This window comes from Hemitrygon akajei, chromosome 29 (assembly GCF_048418815.1).
Source record: "Hemitrygon akajei chromosome 29, sHemAka1.3, whole genome shotgun sequence".
NCBI classification, from domain to species: Eukaryota; Metazoa; Chordata; class Chondrichthyes; order Myliobatiformes; family Dasyatidae; genus Hemitrygon; species Hemitrygon akajei.
In genome coordinates, this window is record NC_133152.1 from 29134597 (window position 1) to 29159240 (window position 24644).

Consider the following 24644-nt stretch of genomic DNA (forward strand, 5'->3'; position numbering starts at 1 on the left):
TTAAGACGTTTTTTAAAAATTCATTTTACCGCTGGTTTTCTTCTATTTTAAGGAACTTTTCTCCTCAGGAAACACATTGGAGTTGGTCATTTGGGCCTTTACACCTGCTCTGCTTGGGGCTTTTTTAAAAAAATTCAGCTTCACCTTCCAGTACCAAACCCATATATCCTTTGATCCCCGTTTGCTTCCGAGAATCAAATGGTTTGTTTTGAATCCAGTGTGTACAGATTCAATATTCCCTGGGGAATTAAATTTCCTCTTGTCTCAATCCCGAGGAACTAACTCTATATATTTAAAAAGTTCAGTCATCTTAACCGCTCTTAATAAAACAATAGAGCAACCTCAGAAATTCAGCTGCTGAGCCTGTGTTGCAATCTCTATCCCAAGTGTGTCGTTCCATATCCAGATTTGTCCTGGATTAACATGATATCTCCACTGATTTATGGAATTTCCTTGTCGACCCCTGGAAGCATGGCTTTAAGCCTTTTCATCCATTTTTAGATACACCTGGCTTCCTTAACGTTTTGTTCAGAATATCATTTCTCAATACCATAATCATTTTTTGTCCCATTCCCCATCTTTAGGCACCATAATCACTCCCTCGTCCCTTCTCCTTAACCTCTGACCAAACCCAGCCTGGCCTCGGCAAGTTTCTCTCACCCTCTTGCACTAAAACACATCGCCCTCCAACATTTTCACCTCAGTCGGAGGCAGAGATTGGCTGGAAGTCATTTCCACTGGCGCGAGTTGTCATTCACTAATTCCTTCTCGACCCAGCCACGACGGCAGGAGCTGGGAAGCTATTGACAATCAGAATCCGGTTTTGTACCACCGGCGTAAGTCATGAAATTTGGACTCGTCCAGATTCTACACACTTTCCAGTCATGGGTCATCAGAGAAGGACCACACTGACCGCGACCTTCCCCCACTGCAGCTGCTACCCCACCCACACGGACTTTCAACCATGGCAGCAACTAAAAACTACCTTTCCTAATCTAAGATTCGAGATTAATCAAACTTTGTTACACAAAGATATTAAAGGATATGAACTGTACAAAACACACAACGCGGGATACTGGTGGTCCATTCACCCCATCGTGTCTATGCCAGCTGAAAACCAGCTACCCAACATAATCCCGTATTCAGTTCTTTATCCAGATCCCCGCCGGTTACAGTTCATTATATCTCATATCCCAGACAGAACAACTGAGCTGAGACAGATGGCTGGGGCTGAGCTATAATACAGCGATTTACCATTGAGTACACTGAAGGAGGTATTGTTCTACGTTTAAATGCATCCAGGAAAGTCTAAGCTTTTAAATCAATCACGTACAAGTTTACACTGTATTGTACTCTGAAGGAGTTGGATGGCCTCACATTCCTTCTCTGCAAGATTTTACAACATAGAACATAGAAATCTACAGCACATTACAGGCCCTTCGGCCCACAATGTTGTGCTGACCATGTAACCTACTCTAGAAACTGCCAGAATTTCCCTGCCACATAGCCCTCTATTTTTCTAAGCTCCGTGTACCTAAGAGTCTCTGAAAAGACCCTGTTGTATCCGCCTCCACCACCATCACTGGCAGTGCATTCCACACACCCACCACCCTCTGTGTGAAAAACTTACCCCTGACATCCCGCTTGTACCTAATCCCCAGCACCTTACAACTATGCCCCCTTATGTTAGCCATTTCAGCTCTGGGAAAAAGCCTCTGGCTATCCACACGATCAACGCCTCTCATCATCTTGTACACCCCTATCAGGTCGCCTCTCATCCTCCATCGCTCCAAGGAGAAAAGGCTGAGTTCACTCAATCTATTCTCAAACGGCACGCTCTCCAATCCAGGCAACATCGTTGTAAATCTCTTCTGCACCTTTCTATGCTTTCCACATCCTTCCTATAGTGAGGTGACCAGAGTCGAACACGGTACTCCAAGTGGGGTCTGACTAAGGTCTTATATAGCTCACTATATAACATTACCTCACGGCTCCTGAACTCAGTCCCACGGCTGATGAGTGCCAACACAACATACGCCTTCTTAGGACTGTCAGCAATTGTGAAAATTATTTTTTTTAAATGATTTTCACAAAAAGGCTTAATTAGACATCTGAACATGGGTTGAGCAAAAGGTGAAAAAACAGCAATGTCATCTTGGGTTCCCCTTTTGGCTGCACATATCTGTCCTTCTTCATGGCTGCTCCCCACCCCTCAGCTCCTCACCTTCATCATCCTTGAAGAGCTCCTCTGTGCCAAACTTGAGGATGTCATCCAGCTCCTGCTTGGACATCGAGCCAGACTTGGACCCCAATCCCGGCCGCACCACCAGGTGAGTCAGCATCATCTTCTTCTTGGCCACCTGCGTGATGCGTTCTTCCACCGAAGCCCGGGTCACGAAACGATAGATCATCACCTTTTTGTTCTGGCCGATGCGATGAGCCCTGCTGAACGCCTGCAGTACAGAGGCCGAGTGAGATTCGACATTTGCAATCCGTCGCTGAGCAATTTCACCCACAGAGAGAACGTCTATTATAACAGGCCACCTCTATGTTCAAGGGAGGAAGGCTGGAGAGGTTTCACCTGCCCGAGAGAATGCCCCAAACTTCTCACCGAAGGCAGGGTGAGCTAATCGGCCAGCCACATAGCCCCCCCCCCCCCCTTGCAGCCAGGTGTGCAGCAAGAAATGAAACTCACTCAGGTTAAGATAATGATTCATACAACATGGGCTAGAAGTGGCAAAGCACCCACGTTCACCGAGCTGGCGATGGTCGGCTATTTCCGGAACTGCTAGTTGCGGTTTGACATAATTGGATAGTTTGTTAGGGAGGTGGCAGCTATGAAACAACTGGAGATGGAGATGTCAAAGCTCCTGATGAGCAGGTGGATCAGCTTGATGGGGATTTTTACTGATGAGTTCCTTTAATGGTAAAATTATTAACCATTTCCACACACAGCCCCTTCCCCACACTACTCAAAACACCATGAAACAAGAATGACCAATTAAAACTACCTTTTATAAACTATCTTGTCCCCAAGGATGTGGAGAATGGGTCAGTTAACTGTTCTGAGTTCTGAAGTATGAGGGATGACCAAGTACTGTGGAACCCAAGTCAGGCGCTGAGCAGTACGGCAAGCAAGTTCTTATTTACAAATGATATTAGCAAAGCAATTGGGCTTTTAAAACCAAACCAGGTATTTTTCGTTGGCCATTTTCTCTGGTTCAAACTTGTTGACATTACCCAACCCTGTTCCTGAGTTAACTGCAAGCAACTCCTGTTGTCACAGCATCACCTTTTACAGAACGATTTCAACAACGATTTTTTTTAAAAAAACACATAAATAATCCCCTAAAAGTCTATCTAAAAGTCTTCAGCAAACCGTATGTTCTGACCTGAATGTCGTTGTGGGGGTTCCAGTCTGAATCGTAAATTACAACGGTGTCCGCTGTGGCCAAGTTAATTCCCAGACCTCCGGCTCGAGTGGACAGGAGGAAACAGAACTGCTGGGCTCCAGGGGCTACGAGGAACGAGACAGACGTGGGTGAGATTCTGATTCACTACTGTTGATGCAAATTGTACTTATTTTTCATCTCCACACAGCAAAGTGTCCCAAGTGGTTTCTCAGGAAAACTTTTTTAATATTGGACATCGAGTCAGTTAAGGTGGTTCTCAGAGAGTTGACAAAAAATTTTTAATCAAAGAAGTAGATTATTGAAGTTCAAAGTACATTTATTATCAAAGTATACTATATAGAGCCTTGAGATTCATCTCCTTATGGCAGGCAGCCACAAAACCCACAAAGGAACCCATTAAGAAAGAAGCCTGTCAGATACCCAAAGTGCAAAAAAAACAATAGATAGTACAGATAAAATTCAGAACTAAAGTTCACAAAAATGAGCCCACAGCCATGATGCTAGTCAGCGTTGGAGCCGGTTCAGGAGCCTGTCAGCTGCAGACCACAGCCTCACTTCAGTGCAGAGATGAGTAAACCTCACCGAGCAATGAGCTGATGCCAACCTGTGCCTCACTCCTGGCTCCCACACCTTCAATCAGGTACGGTACTTAAATCAGCATCGGAACCGGGCCCTGCTGCTCGACTTGGCTCATACCCAACCCTGCCAATCTGGCCCAGCACTTAAATTGGCCAAACATCAACTCATTGCTCTCTCTCGGGCCCAGGCTCCGCCACCTCAACTCTGCCCATGTTATGTCTGTGTATTTCCATGTCTTACCCTGTTTAAGCATTCTTCTAAAGATCTCTTAAATATAGTGATTGTAACTGATTCCACCACCTTGGCAGCATATTCCAGATAGCAACCACTCGTGTTTGAAAAAAAAACTTACCCAGTGAATCCCATTTAAAACTTCTTCCTCTCACCTTAAAACGACAGTACTGGGCAAAAGTCTTAGGCACACCATGTGTAGCCAGGTTGCCTAAGGCTTTTGCACAATACGGTATGGGTCAATGCAGAGCAGAGAGCGAGTTTGTAAATCTGGCGGGAGCAAGGATGTTGGGAATAGCGAGGGTGGAGCGCTGCAGGAAAGGTGTGGAACAAGAATGGTGGGGCAGGGGTCGATGTGGGTGCAGACACACCCAGCCCTGATCCACCAGGCAAGGTTATTTAATTCCAAACAACCAGTTTACTGATCATTACAGAATATCTCACTGGAGCTTCCCACTCCCCCTCTGCCCCCTCCCACTATCAGTCCCCAATAGAGACCCATATCAGAATCAGGTTTATCATCACACGTCATGAAATTAGCTTTTTTTTGCAGCAACAGTACAGTGCAATACATAAAATTACTGTAGTACTGTGCAGTCTAGCTATATTATGTGCCTATTAAGACATCTGCACAGTACTGTGTGGCCTTTGTTGTTTATATCTGAAAGCACACTGTAAAAAATAACTTTCTCATCTCAGCCTGCACTTTGGATAATTAATTTCCTCTTGTCATACTAAATAAAAACCACTGCATTTACAGGAAATCTGAAATACAAACAGAAAATGCTGGAAATACACTGGCAACTTCTATGGGGAGAAAAAGAGTCAATATTTTAGGTTGTCAAAACTGGGACTGCGATAAAACAAATTCCTATTAAATTGCGCTGAAGGTGGGGGAGGCATGAATAGGACAAAAGGAACATCGTTGAAGGGCGAGGCCAAGTTTGCTCTGAGCATAAATTGTAACCCTGGCTTGGCCAATCTCAGATCTGTTTCCATTATCCTTCACCCATCTCACACAACTAAAAACAAATACATCTTATCCTTCCTAGTTCTGACAAAGAGTCTTCAACCCAAATCATTAACTCTTTTTCTCTTTTGATGAATGCAGCTTGACCTGTTGAGCTTTTTCCCCAAGTGATGGAGACTATTTTAATGATGTTTCTCAGTAACCTTCCCTGCTTTTTGACTTAGACCTTTTCCTCTCATCTCTCTCATGCATTGCATCGTCTGGATCATCACATTCACAAGAGATTCTGCAGATACTGGATGTCTCTGAACATCTTTCTCAAACTAAACGAGCCCGAGATCAGAAGCAGTATTCCAGCTGTGACCCAGGAACAGAGCCCAGCTGTGCTGTTTTGTCACTGGAATTAGGTGGGGGAATGGAGATTTCAATCTCATCAGACCCGGTGCTGCCTTCACTGTAAAATCGGTCCCCTCCGAACCCCCCGTTCCCACTCACCATTGAACCGGTCGATAGCCTCCTGCCGCTGATTGCCAGTGATGCTCCCATCTATCCGCTCGTATTTATACCCATCGTACTCCAAGAAATCCTCCAACAGATCCAGCATTTTAGTCATCTGTCAGTCAGAAAGCAAACAACATTTATTCACAGCAGGAACCCACGGCCCCAACACAAACTCTCACCCCTCACCCATGTGCTGATCAACCCTAAGATTCTCCAATGAGACCATAAGCCAGAGGAGCAGAATTGAGGCTACATCCACACTAGACCGGTTAAATTTGAAAGCTCCGGTTTTGCATAAAAACAATAGGCATCCACACTAAGCGTTTTAAAAAATATCTCTATCCACATTGAAACGGAGATTTTGGTGAATCTCCTCCTCCTGCGCATGCGCAGGACACATCTACCGAAAACAAGCGACATGTTTGGTGTTGAATCTCGCCGTAAAAGTGTGTGTTTGTGTAGTTATAGACTAGAAAAACTTAAAACGACAGACAGCTGTTGGCTTTCGCGCAGGAGAACTTAAAAGTAAAAAAAAAACAAATACTGGAGCATACGGAGGCAATCGACAAGGAGTTCACGGACTGTATGACCCGGCTGGCGATGAACATTGAAAAACTGACGAACTCTGTTGCATTAATAAAGCACTTTGTTAAATGTGTAAAATATGTCTGCATCAGTGTTATCTTGTATTTCCATACAACGTTACAGTAGGCTGTTACACATCTATTGTCAGAGAAGTACTTGCATAAATAGGTAAACCACCATCATATGAGCAAGGACAGAAAACAGGGCAAAGTGAGTATACTTATTTATTCAGTAAGTTATGGGTCAAAGTATTTGGTGAGTACATTTCTAACTCTTCTGGCTTCAGTCTCATTGCCGTCTGTTCTGAAATTGTTAGGTTGCGTTCAGGAAAACAATGAAATAGCGCGCTGCCGTCTGACAACGTTTTCAGATTTCTCCGGTTACCCCGTCCACACTGATCTGCCCGAGCAGCGTTTTCAAAAATACCCACCCTGGAAAGCGTTTCTGAAAAGTTCCAGTTTTGGGGGACGAAAACGCCATTTTAGTGTGGACGGAGGGTAAAAACGAAGAGAGAAGGCTTTGGTTACGGATTTATCCGGTGTAGAGTGGACGTAGCCTGAGATACTCAGTCCCCCAGGTCTGCTACAACACTTGATCATGGCTGATTTATCATCCCTCTCAACCCCCATTCTCCTGCCTTCTCCCCGTGTAACCTTGGACTCCCTCACTCACCAAGAACATATCAACCTCTGATAAAAGAGTGGAGATGCCGGGGATTGAACCCGGGACCTCATACATGCAAAGCATGCGCTCTACCACTGAGCTACATCCCCTACAGATAACCAGCTTTTCACAGAACACAGTACACCACAGAACAGGCCTATCACTCCACACTGTGATACTGAGCTTCTAATTCATCCCTCCCACATAGCCCTCCAGTTTTTTTTTCCAGCCATGTGCCCAGCTAAGAGTCACTTAAATATCCCTAATACATCTGTTCTGTAATGTACCTGCAAAATCTCACCCTTACCTTAGCATTGTAATTTCTGTAGTAATGTGGGTAACACTGCACACCTACTCACGGCAGAATCCTCAAAGACAGATTAATAACTTACTGAACCGAATCTTGAGACAGATTAAAAATTGAGTAGAACAGTAGGGGGCACTGCACTGCTCTGCTTTTCTTCCAGCCATGCCTCAGTTCTGAAGGCAAATGAAAATTCAATTTAAAGCCTAATGCAGCACTGCTGGAAATTAAATGCTCAGGGTGGACTTAATCATGATGTTCCCAGGACTTGAGGACCTGAAAGATCGAATAGGTTAGGACTTTATTCCCTGGAGTGTGGGAGATTCGGTAAGAGTTATACAACATTATGAGAGGTGCAGACAGGGTAAACGTAAGCAGGCTTTTTCCCTCTGAGGTTGGGCGAGACCAGAACTAGAGTTCGTAGGTTAAGGGTGAAAGGTGAAATATTCAAGCAGAACATGAGGGGAAGCTTCTTCATTTGGAGGGCGGTATGAGTGTGGAATGAGCCACCAGTGGATGTGGGTTTGACTGCAACGTTCAAGAGGAGATGGCTAAGCACACGGATAGAAGGGGTATGGAGGGCTGTTATCTTGGTGCAGGTCAATGGGACGATGGAACATTTTGGCATGGAGTGGATGGGTCTGTTTCTGAACTGTGGTGCTCTATGAGTGCCGCCATCTAACCTGGCACCCCAGTGAGAGATTTATCATCTTAGCCGCCGGGAACCTGTTCCATCTCACGCCTGCCTACCTGGGAGAAGATCAGGACCCGGTGGCCCTGGCTGTGCAGCTTCCTCAACATCTTTTGCAGGAGTATCAGCTTTCCAGAGGACTTCACCAGTGAATTCCCATCATACGATCCATTCGGCAACACTGGGGCTTCCTGTAAAAACCAACACTGCCATTACACGGGTTTCAGTTAGCAGAATACTAATTGATGAGCCAGACCACGTGGTCAGACCCCAGGCAAGGCTGCCCCCTTACAGGTTGAGTCCTTCACACCTTTGCTCAAAGTCACAGTTCCTTGTCTGCTACCAAATTGATGTGTTCTTAAAATAATTCCCAGGATATTGGCAGGAAGGTGCCAGACTGGTGGCAGGCTTCCTGAACCAACCAAGCAACATACTAGAGGAAAGTTAACTGTCAACCAAATAGTTGTGTGACTTGAGTCATATGTGGATCTTCAATGGGCAAGGATTGCTTTCCCAGCAACGAACCAATTGTTTTACTTTATGACAATTAAATACATACTTATTGATACCAAACTCTTGCAAGCCAAGTCCTACACAGTCAGTGCCTCGACGAGTTTTGAACTCATGCTTTCTGGATTATCTAAACCTAACCCATCCCACCATTCCCTCTACATTACATACACTGCAAGCACCTCAATATAAACTGTGGGAGACGGTCAGTCAGGCAGCCTTACAGTTTTCAAATGCTGAAATCTAGAGCAAAACTGGGGAAGAACTGCAGTGTCCAGATGTGCAAAGCTGACAGAGGCCTATCCACACAAGCGCAAGGCTGTAATTGCTGCCTTGACTGCTTTAGTACATCTACTAAACACTGACTTAAAGGGGGTGAGTAGTTATGCAATCAATTATTTTGTGTTTAATAATTGTAATAAATTTAGACCAATTTGTAGAAATTTGCTTTCACTTTGACGCAAAAGAGTCTCTTCTGTTGATCACTGCCAAAAAAAGCCAAATTAAATCCACTGTGATTCAATGTTGTAAAACAATAAAACATGAAAACTTCTGGGGGGTGGGGGGGTGAATACTTCTTATAGAAACTGCATCTAATTGCGGTCACTGAAAAGTCAAGAGATTTACTCCCTCGCTCAGTAACCACTGGCAAACTCAAGCCACAGGGACGGAAGTTCTCAGCTTTCTCAGTGACTCCATCCTACAGCTTCGTTGATTCTAAATGCGCAAACTGGATCCCTCTGAGTCGCAGAATGCAGGCAAATCAGAGTGCTGACCTGCGTCACTGTAAACCAGGCAAACTGTGGGAGGAAGGCAGTGGGTAAAGGCTGATGGGCTTAATGGTCAGGTAGAGCAATGTAGATTGGTTTGCAGAGGCTGCGCGGTTGGTTGCGTTGCTGCATCTCCAGCTGTGCAGCGTTCCCCCACCACCGCAGTATCAATGTCAACCCGGGTTACACGCCCGACTGACGAGAACCTGCAACCCGAACTGGAGTGGTCGTCAAAGCAGCAAATTAAAGATTAGCTTTATTTGTCCCACGTACATTGAAACATGTCATTTGTGTCAATGACCGACCACCGGCACACTCTGGATGCCTGTCAGTGTCACCACGCTTCCAGCGCCAACAGAGGATGCCCACAACTCGCAAACCCGAACCCACAGGGTAAACCTGGTTCTGATTCTTAGGGAAACTACGGCATCCAGAGGAAACCCACACAGTCAGTTAAAGGAAGGAGTAATTCGGAAGGAATCACACAAGAAGTGAACACTTCAGCAATATACTTATGCAACTCTGTGAAGCAGATTTGAACACAAGATCTGTTACCTCGGTGACCTGATATTAGAGTTTGTAACACCGTACCTACTGGAAGGGTCCGTTTGCAAGGTTCTCAGCATTCAATACGTACCACCGCAGCCACCGGAAACAAATAGGGATGGTTGCAGCATTTCTTCAGATCCATCATGATGTTCAGTAGCGATACCTGGTTCCCGCCGCCTTTCGAATTCAGAGCCTCAAAGTTTTTGGTCAAAATGAACTTGTAATACTTCCTGTGGACGCACAGACACGCAGATGTAATTAACAGAAACCACTTGCACCCAGATCGCAGGCGCCCCGTTCTGCTTTCCCCAACTTACTTCTGCATGGAACTGAGCTCCACGCGGACAATCAGCTCGGTCTTGGACGGCATGTTCTTAAAGACGTCGGTCTTGAGACGCCGCAGCATGTGTGGACCCAGCAGGTCGTGAAGCTTCTTGATCTGATCCTCTTTCGAGATGTCTGCAAACTCTTCCAAGAATCCCTCCAGGTTGCTGCAACAATATAGAAACAGTCACGGTTGCCCCGTATGTGTCTAGTGCCGGAGTCTGTCAGCTTTAAGACCCAACAAGTCATCTCTCAAACCAGTACTACCACATCCTGATATCCCTCCTAAGGTAGGGCCACTAGCAGAGCCAAACACAAACTCCAGTTCTGCTACTGCCCACACACACACTTCGTCCCGACAATACCTAAGCACCACGTCTGTGGCACACAAGACCCTAAGCAGCAGGGACCAGAGCAGAAGCTAAATTCAAGCAAGAAGAAATCAGCTCAGCAGATAAAAGGTAACAGGTGCACTTGCAAACCAAGCGGAAAGAAATCCAACGTCCATCAGATACATTTAGTGAACTCAATGACTTCCATCCTCAACACCAGCTTCTCTACAACCAACGCCTTCTCCTTGCTAGTTACCAGGAAGGTCCCTGATTTCATACCATGGGTGGGTCTGGGGTCACCCGCTATTCCCACCATTTGTTTCTACTGTCTCCTTGAGACAAGGATCCCAGTTAAATTTGGATCACTCTTCTCAACCTACACCTCCTTGACTGATCTGACAAGGGAAGGAGGCCATGTGGGTCTGAGTCAATGTCCTCGGGAAAGGAGAGAAGTGGCAAGGCCACAACTTTAATTAAGATGTTGGAATAGGCTGTAGATGTGTTATTTTTCTTGTAGTTTAACTTTGCTGTGCTTGCTTGTACTTTTACATAATCACCTCCGCACACGTGATTGTTCGGTGAGTTTTTCAGTGGTTAGTTGTCTCTGTACTTCTCTGGAAACTTATTGGTTTCAGAGGTGGGTGTCACATTACATGAATCAAGCTATTTGATTGGTTAACTGTTATTTATTGAAATTTCAATTCAGTAGTCTGGTACAAGACTCACACCACCTTTGTCTTCCTCTCTTCCCCTACTCTCCCCCCACCTTCTTTGTTCTCTCTCATCATGCGTCCTCCTTTCTATTCTCTGCCCTTGTCACACTTAAAAATAAAATTAGTAGCAAGTTCTACGCCTTGTTCTTAAACTTCCAAGATCGTCCAGATAGCAAAAGCATCGGAATCCCGCAATGGCGAACCTGACTTCACTAGGAGTCGCGCCAGAGACTCAGACACAAAACCCATCTTAAGCCATGGTTGGAACTGATTAAACGCGGCACTGTCACAGATGTTCTTTCAGGTGAGATGTTTAAAAAAAAAAACGTTCCTTCAACCATTTGGCCTTCAAGCCGATTCAAAGAAGAGCAACAATTTCTCCCTGATGTGCCACGCCAACGTTCAGTGATCATTAAGAGCAACAATTTCTCCCTGATGTGCCACGCCAACATTCAGTGATCATTAAGAGCAACAATTTCTCCCTGATGTGCCACGCCAACGTTCAGTGATCATTAAGAGCAACAATTTCTCCCTGATGTGCCACGCCAACATTCAGTGATCATTAAGAGCAACAATTTCTCCCAAAGGTGCCACGCCAACATTCAGTGATCATTAAGAGCAACAATTTCTCCCTGATGTGCCACGCCAACGTTCAGTGATCATTAAGAGCAACAATTTCTCCCAAAGGTGCCACGCCAACGTTCAGTGATCATTAACAGCAACAATTTCTCCCTGATGTGCCACGCCAACATTCAGTGATCATTAAGAGCAACAATTTCTCCCTGATGTGCCACGCCAACGTTCAGTGATCATTAAGAGCAACAATTTCTCCCTGATGTGCCACGCCAACGTTCAGTGATCATTAAGAGCAAAAATTTCTCCCTGATGTGCCACGCCAACATTCAGTGATCATTAAGAGCAACAATTTCTCCCAAAGGTGCCACGCCAACATTCAGTGATCATTAAGAGCAACAATTTCTCCCAAATGTGCCACGCCAACATTCAGTGATCATTAAGAGCAACAATTTCTCCCAAAGGTGCCACGCCAACATTCAGTGATCATTAAGAGCAACAATTTCTCCCTGATGTGCCACGCCAACATTCAGTGATCATTAAGAGCAACAATTTCTCCCAAAGGTGCCACGCCAACATTCAGTGATCATTAAGAGCAACAATTTCTCCCTGATGTGCCACGCCAACATTCAGTGATCATTAAGAGCAACAATTTCTCCCTGATGTGCCACGCCAACATTCAGTGATCATTAAGAGCAACAATTTCTCCCTGATGTGCCACGCCAACGTTCAGTGATCATTAAGAGCAACAATTTCTCCCTGATGTGCCACGCCAACGTTCAGTGATCATTAAGAGCAACAATTTCTCCCAAAGGTGCCACGCCAACATTCAGTGATCATTAAGAGCAACAATTTCTCCCTGATGTGCCACGCCAACATTCAGTGATCATTAAGAGCAACAATTTCTCACTGATGTGCCACGCCAACATTCAGTGATCATTAAGAGCAACAATTTCTCCCTGATGTGCCACGCCAACATTCAGTGATCATTAAGAGCAACAATTTCTCCCTGATGTGCCACGCCAACATTCAGTGATCATTAAGAGCAACAATTTCTCCCTGATGTGCCACGCCAACGTTCAGTGATCATTAAGAGCAACAATTTCTCCCTGATGTGCCACGCCAACGTTCAGTGATCATTAAGAGCAACAATTTCTCCCAAAGGTGCCACGCCAACATTCAGTGATCATTAAGAGCAACAATTTCTCCCAAAGGTGCCACGCCAACATTCAGTGATCATTAAGAGCAACAATTTCTCCCTGATGTGCCACGCCAACGTTCAGTGATCATTAAGAGCAACAATTTCTCCCTGATGTGCCACGCCAACGTTCAGTGATCATTAAGAGCAACAATTTCTCCCTGATGTGCCACGCCAACATTCAGTGATCATTAAGAGCAACAATTTCTCCCTGATGTGCCACGCCAACGTTCAGTGATCATTAAGAGCAACAATTTCTCCCTGATGTGCCACGCCAACGTTCAGTGATCATTAAGAGCAAAAATTTCTCCCTGATGTGCCACGCCAACATTCAGTGATCATTAAGAGCAACAATTTCTCCCAAAGGTGCCACGCCAACATTCAGTGATCATTAAGAGCAGGTCACTTCGTCACCATCACGTCACTATGTATGGAAGCTTTCTGTGCACAATCGGACTCTTGGATTGTAACACAAGTGACTACATTTTGAGACGTCCTATGGTTGAGGCCACCTGGATATTTTCCTTTCAGAAAAAATAAAAGATGTAAACTTTGAAGTGGCAAAACTTACTTGAAACGCAGAGGAGTGAGGAAGTTCAGCAGGTGGAAAAGCTCCTCCAGGTTATTCTGCAGTGGTGTTCCCGTCAACAGCAGCTTGTAATCGATTTTATATGAATTTAGCACCCTGAAATACTGAGGGGAAAAAAATCAACTTCTCACACACAGACTCATGGGAACACAGAGAGGCATCATAGAACCAAGTGACACCCAAATCTACGCCAGCTCTTTGGTAAAATCTCCCAATTCCATTATGCTTCTGTCATGTGACTCTAAATGGTTTCCTTTTGCATACTTAACCAATTCCACTTTGAAAGTAATCATTGAATCTGCTTTCACTGCAGATCACGGCCTCTCAGAATAAAAACACATTTAACCTCTGGTTATTTACCATTTACCTTAAACCTGTGCGCTGGTTATAGACTCGCCTACAGTCAGCAGTTTCACTTTAAACACAGTACTGCGCTAATTTTATGTATTGCAATGTAGTGTTGCCACACAAAAAAAAAACAAATTTCACAGCATATGTGAGTGATGATAAATCTGATTCTGATATGGGTCTCTACTGTGGACTGAGAGTGGGAAGGGGGCAGGGAGAGGGGAATTGTGGTTGGAAGGGAGATGGGAGAGAGCAGGGAGCACCAGTGAGAGGTTCTGGAGTCATCAATAAACCAATTGTTTGGAATTAAATGGCCTTGCCTGGTGTCTCAGGGCTGGGTGTGTCTGCACCCGTGCCACCCCACCCCCCCACCCCACCCCTGGCACTCCTTCTCTGCCACCTGCCCCACACCCCTCCCACAGCACTCCACCCTCATCATTCCCCAAATCCTTTGCACCCACCACATTTACAAGCTCGCCCTCTGCTCCACGTTGACAAATTCACAAACTGCACAAATGCCTCAGGAACCCTAACTATATATTTGTGCCTAAGACTTGTGCGCAGTACTTTATTTAATAAAGCCCCTTCATTGTACTGCACATCTGTGTTAGCTTTTCTGCCCTGAGATGAAAACAGCTCTGCCTCTCTAGATTTTTCATGACGTAGCTCCAGCTCCAGAGAGCACTGCCACTCTCTGGACGGTTATTATTCCAGGCTGGTGTTTGGGAGGTTCCAGAGAGTTATACGTACCAAAGCAGGGCCTTCAGCCCAGCTCATTCATGCTGACCAAGGTATCTACTTGAGCAAGTCTAAACCTTTCTTATCCATGAACTTATCCAAAGACCTTTTAAACATAGTAACTGTTGCAGCCTCTACCACCTCCCCTGGCAGCTCATGGTGTGGAAAAATTCGTCTCTGAAATCTTTCCCCTCTCATCTTAAACATCTAGTTTTATACTCCCTACCCTGGGAAAAATTCTGAGACCATTCACTTCATCTATGCCCCTCGTAATTTTAGAAAGCTTGATGCGGCCACTGTTCAACCTCCTTTTCTCCAGGAAAAGCACTCCCAGCCTAGCCAGTCCCTCTTCATAACTAAAACCATCCAGTCCCAGTAACATTCTCCTGAGTCTTTCCAGCTTAATTGTATCCTTTCTTAGGGATGATGGGGGTAGGGGAAGAGAGGAGAGATAAAGGGGTTGCTATTGCTATTTACCTAAAGCAGATGCTTACAGGGAACGAGTGAAAGGATCTTGGTTGCTGAGAGTGAGTGGGAACCAAGCAGGGCTAATATTAATACCATCAGCATTTGCATTTATCACGCTTGACACAGCTGTTTACAGTTCAACGGCTCCAGTGACGTGTATGAAGAGAGATCGTCTGTGTGCCTCAGAGACACGGCAGCCAAGGATCTTCGTGTCTGAGGAGTAATCTTAGCTACAGTCAGGCTGAAGGGTGTCGGGAGCAAGATATTCATAATGTGATAGCCCAGGAGGCAGTCAACCAGTTAACGACACAGTGGAGAACGACAGAAATGGGTGACAAAGCAGGGGTTGTTCATTCAGTTCCTTATGCCTCTCAATAAGATCAAGGCTGATCTTTTGTCTCACTGACTTTTCCCTGTACTACTGTTCAATCCCTCTATCGGAAAAATATGCCGTATGAAATCTCTGCCCTAAATATACCCAGAGGGTGGAGTTCCACATCCCTGGGTAGAGAAGACGCACAACCATCTGGGTGAAGAAATTTCTTCTCATCTTCATCCTGAATAGTGGACACCTCACTTTAAGTCAGGGACAACTCATTCCGGTCAAGGAAAACATAATTTGACATTTTACCTGATGAAGTACAGTTATACATATGATCTTTCTTCTGTATTTTACGTCAATATGGTTTAGCCTTAGAATTCAGAACTGCAGCGTAAAACATAATGAATAGGGGGGTTTGAAGGTCTACAGACAGAATACCAGTGTAATATATATTGTAATGCTTTTGTTGGAGCAATTCTCGTCCAACCCCACCATTCCCCATGGATGCCAGAAGGCTGACAGTATACTGTACAAGGGAGGACATGCACCAGTCTTCACTGACACACTAGCAGCTGGAGTTAATTAGGATTTTGAGGAGATTTGGTACATCACCAAAGGCACTCACAAATGTCTACAGAGGTACTGTGGAAAGCATTCTGACTGGTTGTATCATCACCTAGGATGGACACTTGGATGCACAGGATTGGAAGAGGATGAGGACTCAGCCAGCTCCATCATGGGCACAACACTCCCCACCATCGAGAGCATCTTCAAGAGGCAGAGCTTCAACCAGGGAGCATTCTTCATTAAGGACCCTCACCACCTGAGACATGCCCTCTTCTCATTACTACCTTCAGGAAGGAGGTACAGGAGACTCACACTCAACATTTTAGAAACAGCTTCTTCCCCTCTGTCATCGGGTATCTGCACAATCCACGAACACTAACTCGTTATTCCTTTTTAAACTCCATTTATCTTTGTAACACAGTTTTTTAGGCCTTGCATTGACCTGCTGCTATAATCCATCAAATTTCATGACAGGTGTCAGTGATAATAAACCAGACTGATTCTAAAGGAACCCTTCACAAACACTGGAACAAAGTGATACCGTATGACAGGGAGAGTAGGATAACTTCTAGATTTTTCCAGCAAAATACCAGCATTGAAATGATGAACTGAATGACCACCAGGCACTGAAAACTCTGCATTTCAAGACTGCTCTATTAACAAGAATCTACTTAATTAGCATGAAAGCAAATCATTATTTCTTTTTTCAGCTCAATTTTCAAATTTCTGTGGAAATATATCTGTAACCTTGAAATCTATGAATTTGTAACTTTTGTAAAATGTGACAAAATGGAACCTATGAAATCCCAGAGTGTTTTGCTGGTTTGGATGGGAGGTTTACAGGGGTTGTGTGTGTGTGTGTGCGCGCGCGCGCTTGATTTATCAGCATATGCGTTTTATGAAGGAAAATGTGTTTATTATGGCAGGGGGGATGTTTCAACAGCAGAGGTAAACAGAACACCACTACTAAAGAACCGGATAAAGATGCAGATAATGGAGGAATGTTATGGAATGGGGCAAGCTAATTACTGTTCTCTGTAAAAAGTATAAAAGTGGCTTGTTTTGAGATGTAAGATTGAAACTATTTCCAGACAATAACATGTGTGGCGATAGACTCTTCTCTCACAAGTAAATAATAAAAGCACCTATAATTTGATCCACTCTGAATCTGTTGTAGTTTGTTTCTGTATATTAAAAGCTCTAGCTGAATGGTGCATGTCACTACAATGTATGCAGGTTTCAAAGATATCAGTCACCATTCGTCACCTGTAAGGATCAACACGGACGACTGAAACCCTGCACGGAGGGCTACACGGCAGCTCACCAGATTAGAGATAATGAAGCCAGCAGTCCAATAGACTGTCCTCCCAGGGCAATAGAACCACCTCACACTTACTTTGGACTGGTTATTTTTCAGCCTGTGAGCTTCATCAACCACAAGGCAAGCCCAGTCAATGGATCCGAGAATTGTCTGGTCAATGGTGATCATCTCGTACGATGTGAGCAGGACATGAAACTTTATTTGTGCTTCACTCTGAAAACAGAAAATGGTTTCTCTCAGTGCTGTAAATCCCAAACACAGTCATCACTCAAGCAACAGACAGGCCCAGAGAATGCAAATCAAACCAAACCAACAAGAGCAGTGGGCGTACAGCACATTACAGTGTGGATTATGGGCTTCTTCCATTAGTATCAACAACCAAGCTTTCAACAGCATAGCCATTAGAGCAATTGCTTTTCCATGCAGTGATCACTGATTGGGGTTTCAATCCTGCCACTGTCTGTAAGGAGTTTGTATTATTCTCCCCCTGAACACGAGAATTCCCCAGCTGCTCTGGGTTCCTCCCACATTCTGAAGTTGGATAAGTTAGGGTTAGTAAGTTATGGAAATGCCACTTTCGCTCCGGAAGCTCGGCAAAACCCTCGGGCTTCCCCCAGCACGATCCTCGGACTGTGTTGGTTGTTGACACAAAATGAAGCATTTGCACTGTATATTTTGATGTACGTGTGACAAATAAAGACCCAGTGAGAGTGGAAGATCTCTCTCCACCTTCCCCACTAATACTTATATACACACACACACACACTTTCCCCTATTCCGTTCAATGGTTCCCCTTAAATCCTTCACCCAGATGGGCAATGTTCACAAGCTGTGGTGTCCAGCAGGCTATTCGGTCACAGAGTGCATCACTGTTCTATTCTTCCCAGCATAGGTCACTCCACTACAATCCCCACAATATTGTTCCTGTGCTTTCCCATGGGCAGTGAACTGCTGAGTCTGCAAACTCAGCATTAACCAGAGATTAACTATGTACTACCAGTGATTTAGTAAGTCCATATAAAGAATGCTCATTCAAATAAGTTACCATTTGCTGGCCAGGATAAGGAAGTTCACTGGATTCTACCCACCATTTTAAAACTTCATTCACTCTATCACCTGGACACCGTGGCTGCAGTCAGTGCCAACATCCAAGTACATCGTAGGAATTTGCTACACGTTCTCCCAACCCCACCAACTTCACTATGCAGAAACACGCAAGGTAGCTTGCCGTTGGGAATGTCGCAACGACCGAGAGATATAAAAGATTGCAGGTGCTGGAACCTGGAGCGACCCAAACTATTTTCTGGAGGGTCTCAGAGTCTGTGGGAGGAAAGGAAGGGTCTTTTCCTTCACAATTCCTTCCCACCCCACACATAGACACATCAAGTTCCTTCAGCAGATTGTTTCCAAGTCACACACCATCCTCAGATACGTATCAGTTGTCCCTTTAGTCAATGGGTCCAAATTCCAAAACTCCCAACCTGCCAGAGGAGTGGGAACATCGTCACCACATGAGCTCCCTGTTCAAGACAGAAGCTCGCCACCTTCCCCGGAGATGGGAATTAACTGCTGGACACCGATAACTTCCACACCCTGTGAATTAAATTAAAAAAAACAAGAAACCAGAAAAAGGGAAGACACTCACCTTCATCCTGAAGGTCTTTTTCCCGTTCTTGAAAACATTCTCATCAAAGCAGAACTCATTCTCACGGATTACAGCTCGACAGTCTTTGTCTCCAGTGTACGTTACCACGTAGAAGGACGGTGCCCACATCATGAACTCCCGCTCCCAATTAATAATCGTTGACAGCGGGGCACTCACCAGGAAAGGTCCCTTGGAGTGTCCCTAGTAAGAAAAAGGCAGAAGTAGGTATATAATTCAAAACAGGGTGCGCTCAGATCCTACACTTTCCTTCTCGACATCCAGTAATCAATGCATTTCAACGAGATCCCCCACCACCCCACCTCATCCTTCTGAACTCCATTAATGACAAACCCAGAGCGATCGGACACTTCTCATACATTAAGACTACCATTGCCAGAGTTATTCTGCAGTGAACTGATTCACCAAGTGTGTTGTTCATGTTAAAAAGATGCCAGACAAACATCAGGCAGCACTTGCTGTTCCTTTGATCTCTACCCAGTATCCTGAGTCTTAGAAATCAGAGCAGATGCCTCAGCTCAAATTATATTTTTGAGTAATACTTAGGACAACTTTTAATGTAAACTTTTGTACCAAACTACATGACTCAAGGAAATGTAGACCAATATCCCGCATAAACTCTTCTTGGGCTTCCAGCTGGATTCAGGTGTCAATTTTAACCGACATTTCCATGACAAACTCCACCATCTTCATCATCCTGTCTAGCCCATTGCTATTTATCTTCTACTCCCATCGTCCTTCTCAACCCGATTGGTTGAGGACTAGCCAATCAGGAGGGTCAGACAACAGGAGTTGAGCGAGTACACCATAGGACTAGACATGCCTAGGCATCATCCTTGATGAAGACGACAGAGTTTGGCCAGCGAATCCTCGGTTAAAATCGACACCTGGAAGCCCGAGAAGAGTTTAAGCGTCATATGCACTGGGAAAGCACTAGATCCTTTTTTTCATATACTCAAGTCATACAAATCCCAAATTACTTCATAATAGCACAGGAGGAGTAAATATGAAGTGATACATACAGAGCTGAGAGCAGAACATACAGGCGGAAAAAAAATTCTCAAATACCCTTGAAACAACTGGAATAATCTGAAGACCAAATCATTAGAACTAATCTAGGGAACTAGGGGCAGCACAAGGAAGCTTGGCGGTTAGTGTAACACCATACAGTGCCAGTGATCGGGATTCCTTTCTCCCACAGACCGTGAGGAGTTTTTACATCTTCCTATGACTGCATCGGTCTCCTTTCGGTGCTCTGGTTTTCTCCCACATTCTAAAGGTGTATAGATCAAGGTGAGTTAACTGTGCACTCGCTACATTGGCAGCAAAACTTGAATTGTACTGGCTTTATTTCTTACATCCTTCACGTACATGAGTAAAAATCTTTACGTTGCGTCTCCGTCTAAATGTGCAATTTGTAATAGTGTGTACAACAGTCAGTCAATATAACATAGAAGTACAATTCTATCAGTGTGAGTTAATCAGTCTGATGACCTGGTGGAAGAAGCTGTCCCAGAGCCTGTTGGTCCTGGCTTTTATGCTGCGGTACCGTTTCCCGGATGGTAGCAGCTGGAACGGTTTATGGTTGGGGTGACTTGAGTCCCCAATGATCCTTCGGGCCCTTTTTACACACCTGTCCTTGTAAATGTCCTGAATAGTGGAAAGTTCACACCTACAGATGCGCTGGGCTGTCTGCACCACTCTCTGCAGAGTCCTGCGATTGAGGGAGGTACAGCTCCCATACCAGGCAGTGATGCAGCCAGTCAGGATGCTCTCAATTGTGCCCCTGCAGAAAGTTTTTAGGATTTGGGGGCCCATACCAAACTTCAACCATCTGAGGTGAAACAGGCGCTGTGTCGTCACACAGCTGGTGTATACAGATCCTCGGTGATGTGTATGCCGAGGAATTTAAAAGCCGTTCCTAGCACACGTCGGTCATTGGGGCAAATCGCGCATTTCACTGTATGTGTCAATGTACATACGACAAAGCTAATCTCTTTATTCAAAGTATAAATTTAAACTATGATTGGTTGTAACCAAGAGATGGATATTTTAACACTGAATCACGGGCCCCGAGAAAGAGTCAGCGTTCTGGGACAATAAGGTAAAACATCTCTCCAAACTCATAGTCAGGGAAGAATATTCACACAGGTTCTCCTGAACCAGACCGTTTAACCCCAGACTTTATATCTTCACCCAAGGACCTGACTCCTAACTGCCCTAGCCTCTCCATCCACAACCTTTCCACACACCACCCACCCGACTTCCCCCACACCCTCACCTCTCTGAAGAGCGAGTACAGAAACACAATGGTCTGAACCGTTTTCCCCAGTCCCATTTCATCGGCCAGGATGGTGTCTGTGCCCTGTGCCCAGGAGAAGCGCAGCCAATTCAGCCCCTCCAGCTGGTAAGGGTGCAAGTTGCCTCCGGTAGCGTCAATGTAATCCGGCTGCTTGTCAAACTTCACAGTCGGCTGTGGCCAGGAAGAAAGGCGTGTAAGTATTCAGATGGAAGACAGAATGAGCAGAGAACATCACCTGCATAACTAGTTAGATTTCAAACTCCCAACTGGTGTTTCCCCCAGCTGCCAACTCTGGAAGTCAAACTGGTTTACAAGTGAACTTAAAGAACACAGAGATTTTACTTGCACCTAAACCAAGAAGTTTTGGCCACAATGTTGTAGAGGAAGCCTCAAAATAGAGTGGATTTTGGTTAAATGGGCCATCGGTTTAATCGGGGCAGCTGTATATTTGGGACATTTCTTAAAGAACAAAAACTAAATCAAGAAAATGGCCGGGATTCCCTTTGTTTATTTTAATTGGGGCCGGAGACTTTACCCGAACGGTTTCTACCGTCAGTCGCCTGCACTTGCATGGCTGTTAGACGCGACACTGTGCTTAGAGTGATCAATTTTAAACACAGAGTCAAGTTACGTGTGTTTGTGTTGAAAAAGCAGTGATTTTGTCACTGAGGTTGGTCAAAAATAAGAAGATAACTGTTTTCCTTAAACAGTTTCAAGCTTGGAAATGCCACAAATGGCCAGGGGTGAAAATTTAAGTGATTTCACCACTTCAAAAGTTAAATGAAGATGTGGAGGATGCAACTGTCTGAAGCATTGTATGAAGACAGTCCATTATCTGCACTGATTCTGGTCATTTACAGTCAATCAAATGAACATGGCAGACGAATTCCTCTGTCTATAGCTATTGGGATCTAATAGTTTTACATGACTGTGTTGTATAGTAGAGGCATTGGTAGTGCTCCAATTTGTTCTGTATTTCATTTAAGTATATAAATTGTTATTCAATTAAATGGTAGTTTGTCTTTTTTTTTTAACCTTTTAACTATTTCCATGAAACTTTAGCTAATTTGGGCAGCCGGTTAATTGGGCCGAAGTGTACTGGTCCCAATGTGTCCCAATTGGCCGGAATCCACTGTATATCAAACATTGCCACTGAAATAGAATCACTTTTGAAGTTGGGATGATACCACCCAGGACCTCAGGATGGAGCAATGCCATCCTGTTCCATCACACGCCCAGCGTCAAGGCTCTCCCCGACCTCATGTTCACTTTTAAACGCACACACACACACACACACACGCACACGCACACGCACACGCACACGCACACAACAGGCCCAGAGGCCCAGTGTTGGGACTCTGTCCCGACCTCATGTTCACTTTTACACACACACACACACACACACACAACAGGCCCAGCATTGATACTCTGTCCCGACCTCATGTTCACTTTTACACACACACACACCCCCCCCCCCCCACACAGACGCCCAGTGTTGAGGCTCTGTCATTTTCACTTACGTCCACAACAGGCTGGCATGGGGGTGGGTCAAAGACCAACTCCCGAGCTTTCTGTCCTTTCTTGTTCAGCTTCCTCACTGGCCGTATGTCTTCACCCATAATCAACTGCCTGCGGGGAGATCGGAGCAGGTGATGTCCACTGTACTGTTACCAAAGGGATGAACCTCCCCTCCCACGTCCGTGCCACACAGCTCCGAGCCCTGCTCCTCTCGTGGGGCTGCCTTAATTCTGATACATCATGGAGGTCGCTAATCAACCAGAGGGACCCAAGCCTCTGCTGCAGGGCTTCCACCTGAAATGTCAACAATTCCTTCCCTGGACACGTTCCCAACCCCCCACAAGTGCTGCTCGATCCACTGATCTGAGTGTTTCCTGTATAGTCTGTCTTTATTTCAGGCTTACAGCATCTGTAGTTTTTGTTTTAACTTTCACTAGAAGCTGCTGCCTTCTTCTGGAAGGGGAGACACTGACCTGTGGTTCCAGTACATCTCCTTCATGGTGTCGTAATCCGGAATGTCAAAATCTTCATGTTCCCAGGTCGCCTGATCATATGGCAAATCCCTCCATTTAATCAGATAATGTAAATCACCTTTCTTATCAAAGCTGGAAATAAAAAAGAATGTTTTTATCTTGTTACAGCAAGAGCACAAGTTAGATGGAAACCTAGGCAGAACCTGGCCTGGGGAGGTCTGACTGCAGCATGGGGTAGCTCTACACGAGCCTGCCCGGTACCAGGCCTGGAAGCATCCGAGTGCGGATATTCAGGGAGCTTGAATTACGGTTTAGTTTCCAGAGACAATGACAATAACTTAACTGTATCACCGACCCCTGCCTCACGGGGGAGATTTCAGCGATCATTTGGGTAGCGGTATACATCGTGCCACAGGCCAATGTCTAACAGGCTCTGGACGATCTGAGCGATGTGCTCAACAGACATGAAACAGCACATCCTGATGCCTCCCCCCGTCATTCTGGGGGATCTTAACCAGGCCAGCTTGAACAAGTCTGTAAGTAATTATTATCACTTGTGGCACCAGAGGAACCGACACACAGTGTTACACCACCATCAAGAGCACTTACTGTGCTATTCCACGCCCACACTTTGCAACTTTGCACTATTTATTCAATTCAACTTAATGTGTGCGGTGTGTGCAAGAGTGAGTGAGAGAGTGAGTGAGAGAGAGTGAGAGAGAGAGAGTGAGAGAGAGAGTGTGAGCGTTAAATTTAATATTATTTAATTTTATATATATATACACACACACTATAATTTGTTTAATTTCTATATTATCTCGTGTATTGGATTGTACTGCTGCCGCAAAGTTAACAAATTTCACAACATATGCCGGTGACATTAAACCCAGTTTTGATTCAGTTCACCTATAGCTGTTACACTTTATTGTTTTACCTCATACTATCTCAGTGCACTGTGTAATAAAGTGATTTGTATCAACAGTATGCAAGATACGTATTTCACTGCACCTCCACAATAAACCATTTGGTCTCACTTATTTTAACAGGCAGTGTCTTTGAAGAATTAACCAATACTGTGCAGCTGATTAGCGAGGAGCTGCATTCTCTGCTGCCAGAATCAAGTGCAAGGGGACCTAAACGTGAAAATAAGAGATCTAATGTTTGGCAGGGATGTCAGGAAGCATTTCTTTCAAGCAAACAGTGATGGAACACTCTTCCTGCTGGTATGAACAAAATGTTGAAGATACTCAACAAACAGGACAGCATCTAGGAAGAGAGAACCAGAATTAATGTGTTTCGGGTCAATGTCTCTGCTCACTCTGTTTCCTCTCCACAGACACGGGTTCTCACTGCTGCCATCAAGGGGGTAGAGAGAAGCCTCAGGTCCCACACCACCAGGTTCAGGAACAGTTATTACCCTTCAGTCATC

At 44.9% G+C, this 24644-nt stretch overlaps 1 protein-coding gene and 1 non-coding gene across 7 annotated transcripts in view; both read right to left on the reverse strand.

Annotated features, from left to right (window-relative positions):
* chd5 (chromodomain helicase DNA binding protein 5) overlaps positions 1-24644 on the reverse strand; it is a 96494-nt gene that overhangs the window by 33999 nt on the left and 37851 nt on the right. For all 6 annotated transcript variants that reach the window (XM_073032058.1, XM_073032060.1, XM_073032056.1 and 3 more), the window contains 12 exons: positions 23216-23347; positions 22745-22853; positions 21204-21395; positions 18905-19105; positions 17335-17472; positions 13478-13599; positions 10084-10257; positions 9855-9996; positions 7997-8128; positions 5689-5806; positions 3393-3517; positions 2225-2453 (listed from right to left, as the gene is read on the reverse strand). In XM_073032058.1, the coding sequence (XP_072888159.1) occupies positions 2225-2453; positions 3393-3517; positions 5689-5806; positions 7997-8128; positions 9855-9996; positions 10084-10257; positions 13478-13599; positions 17335-17472; positions 18905-19105; positions 21204-21395; positions 22745-22853; positions 23216-23347 (1814 nt within the window). The remainder of the gene's footprint in view (positions 1-2224; positions 2454-3392; positions 3518-5688; positions 5807-7996; positions 8129-9854; positions 9997-10083; positions 10258-13477; positions 13600-17334; positions 17473-18904; positions 19106-21203; positions 21396-22744; positions 22854-23215; positions 23348-24644) is intronic.
* On the reverse strand, positions 6981-7052 carry trnaa-ugc (transfer RNA alanine (anticodon UGC)). Its single transcript has one exon. It is a non-coding gene; the product is annotated as a tRNA-Ala (tRNA).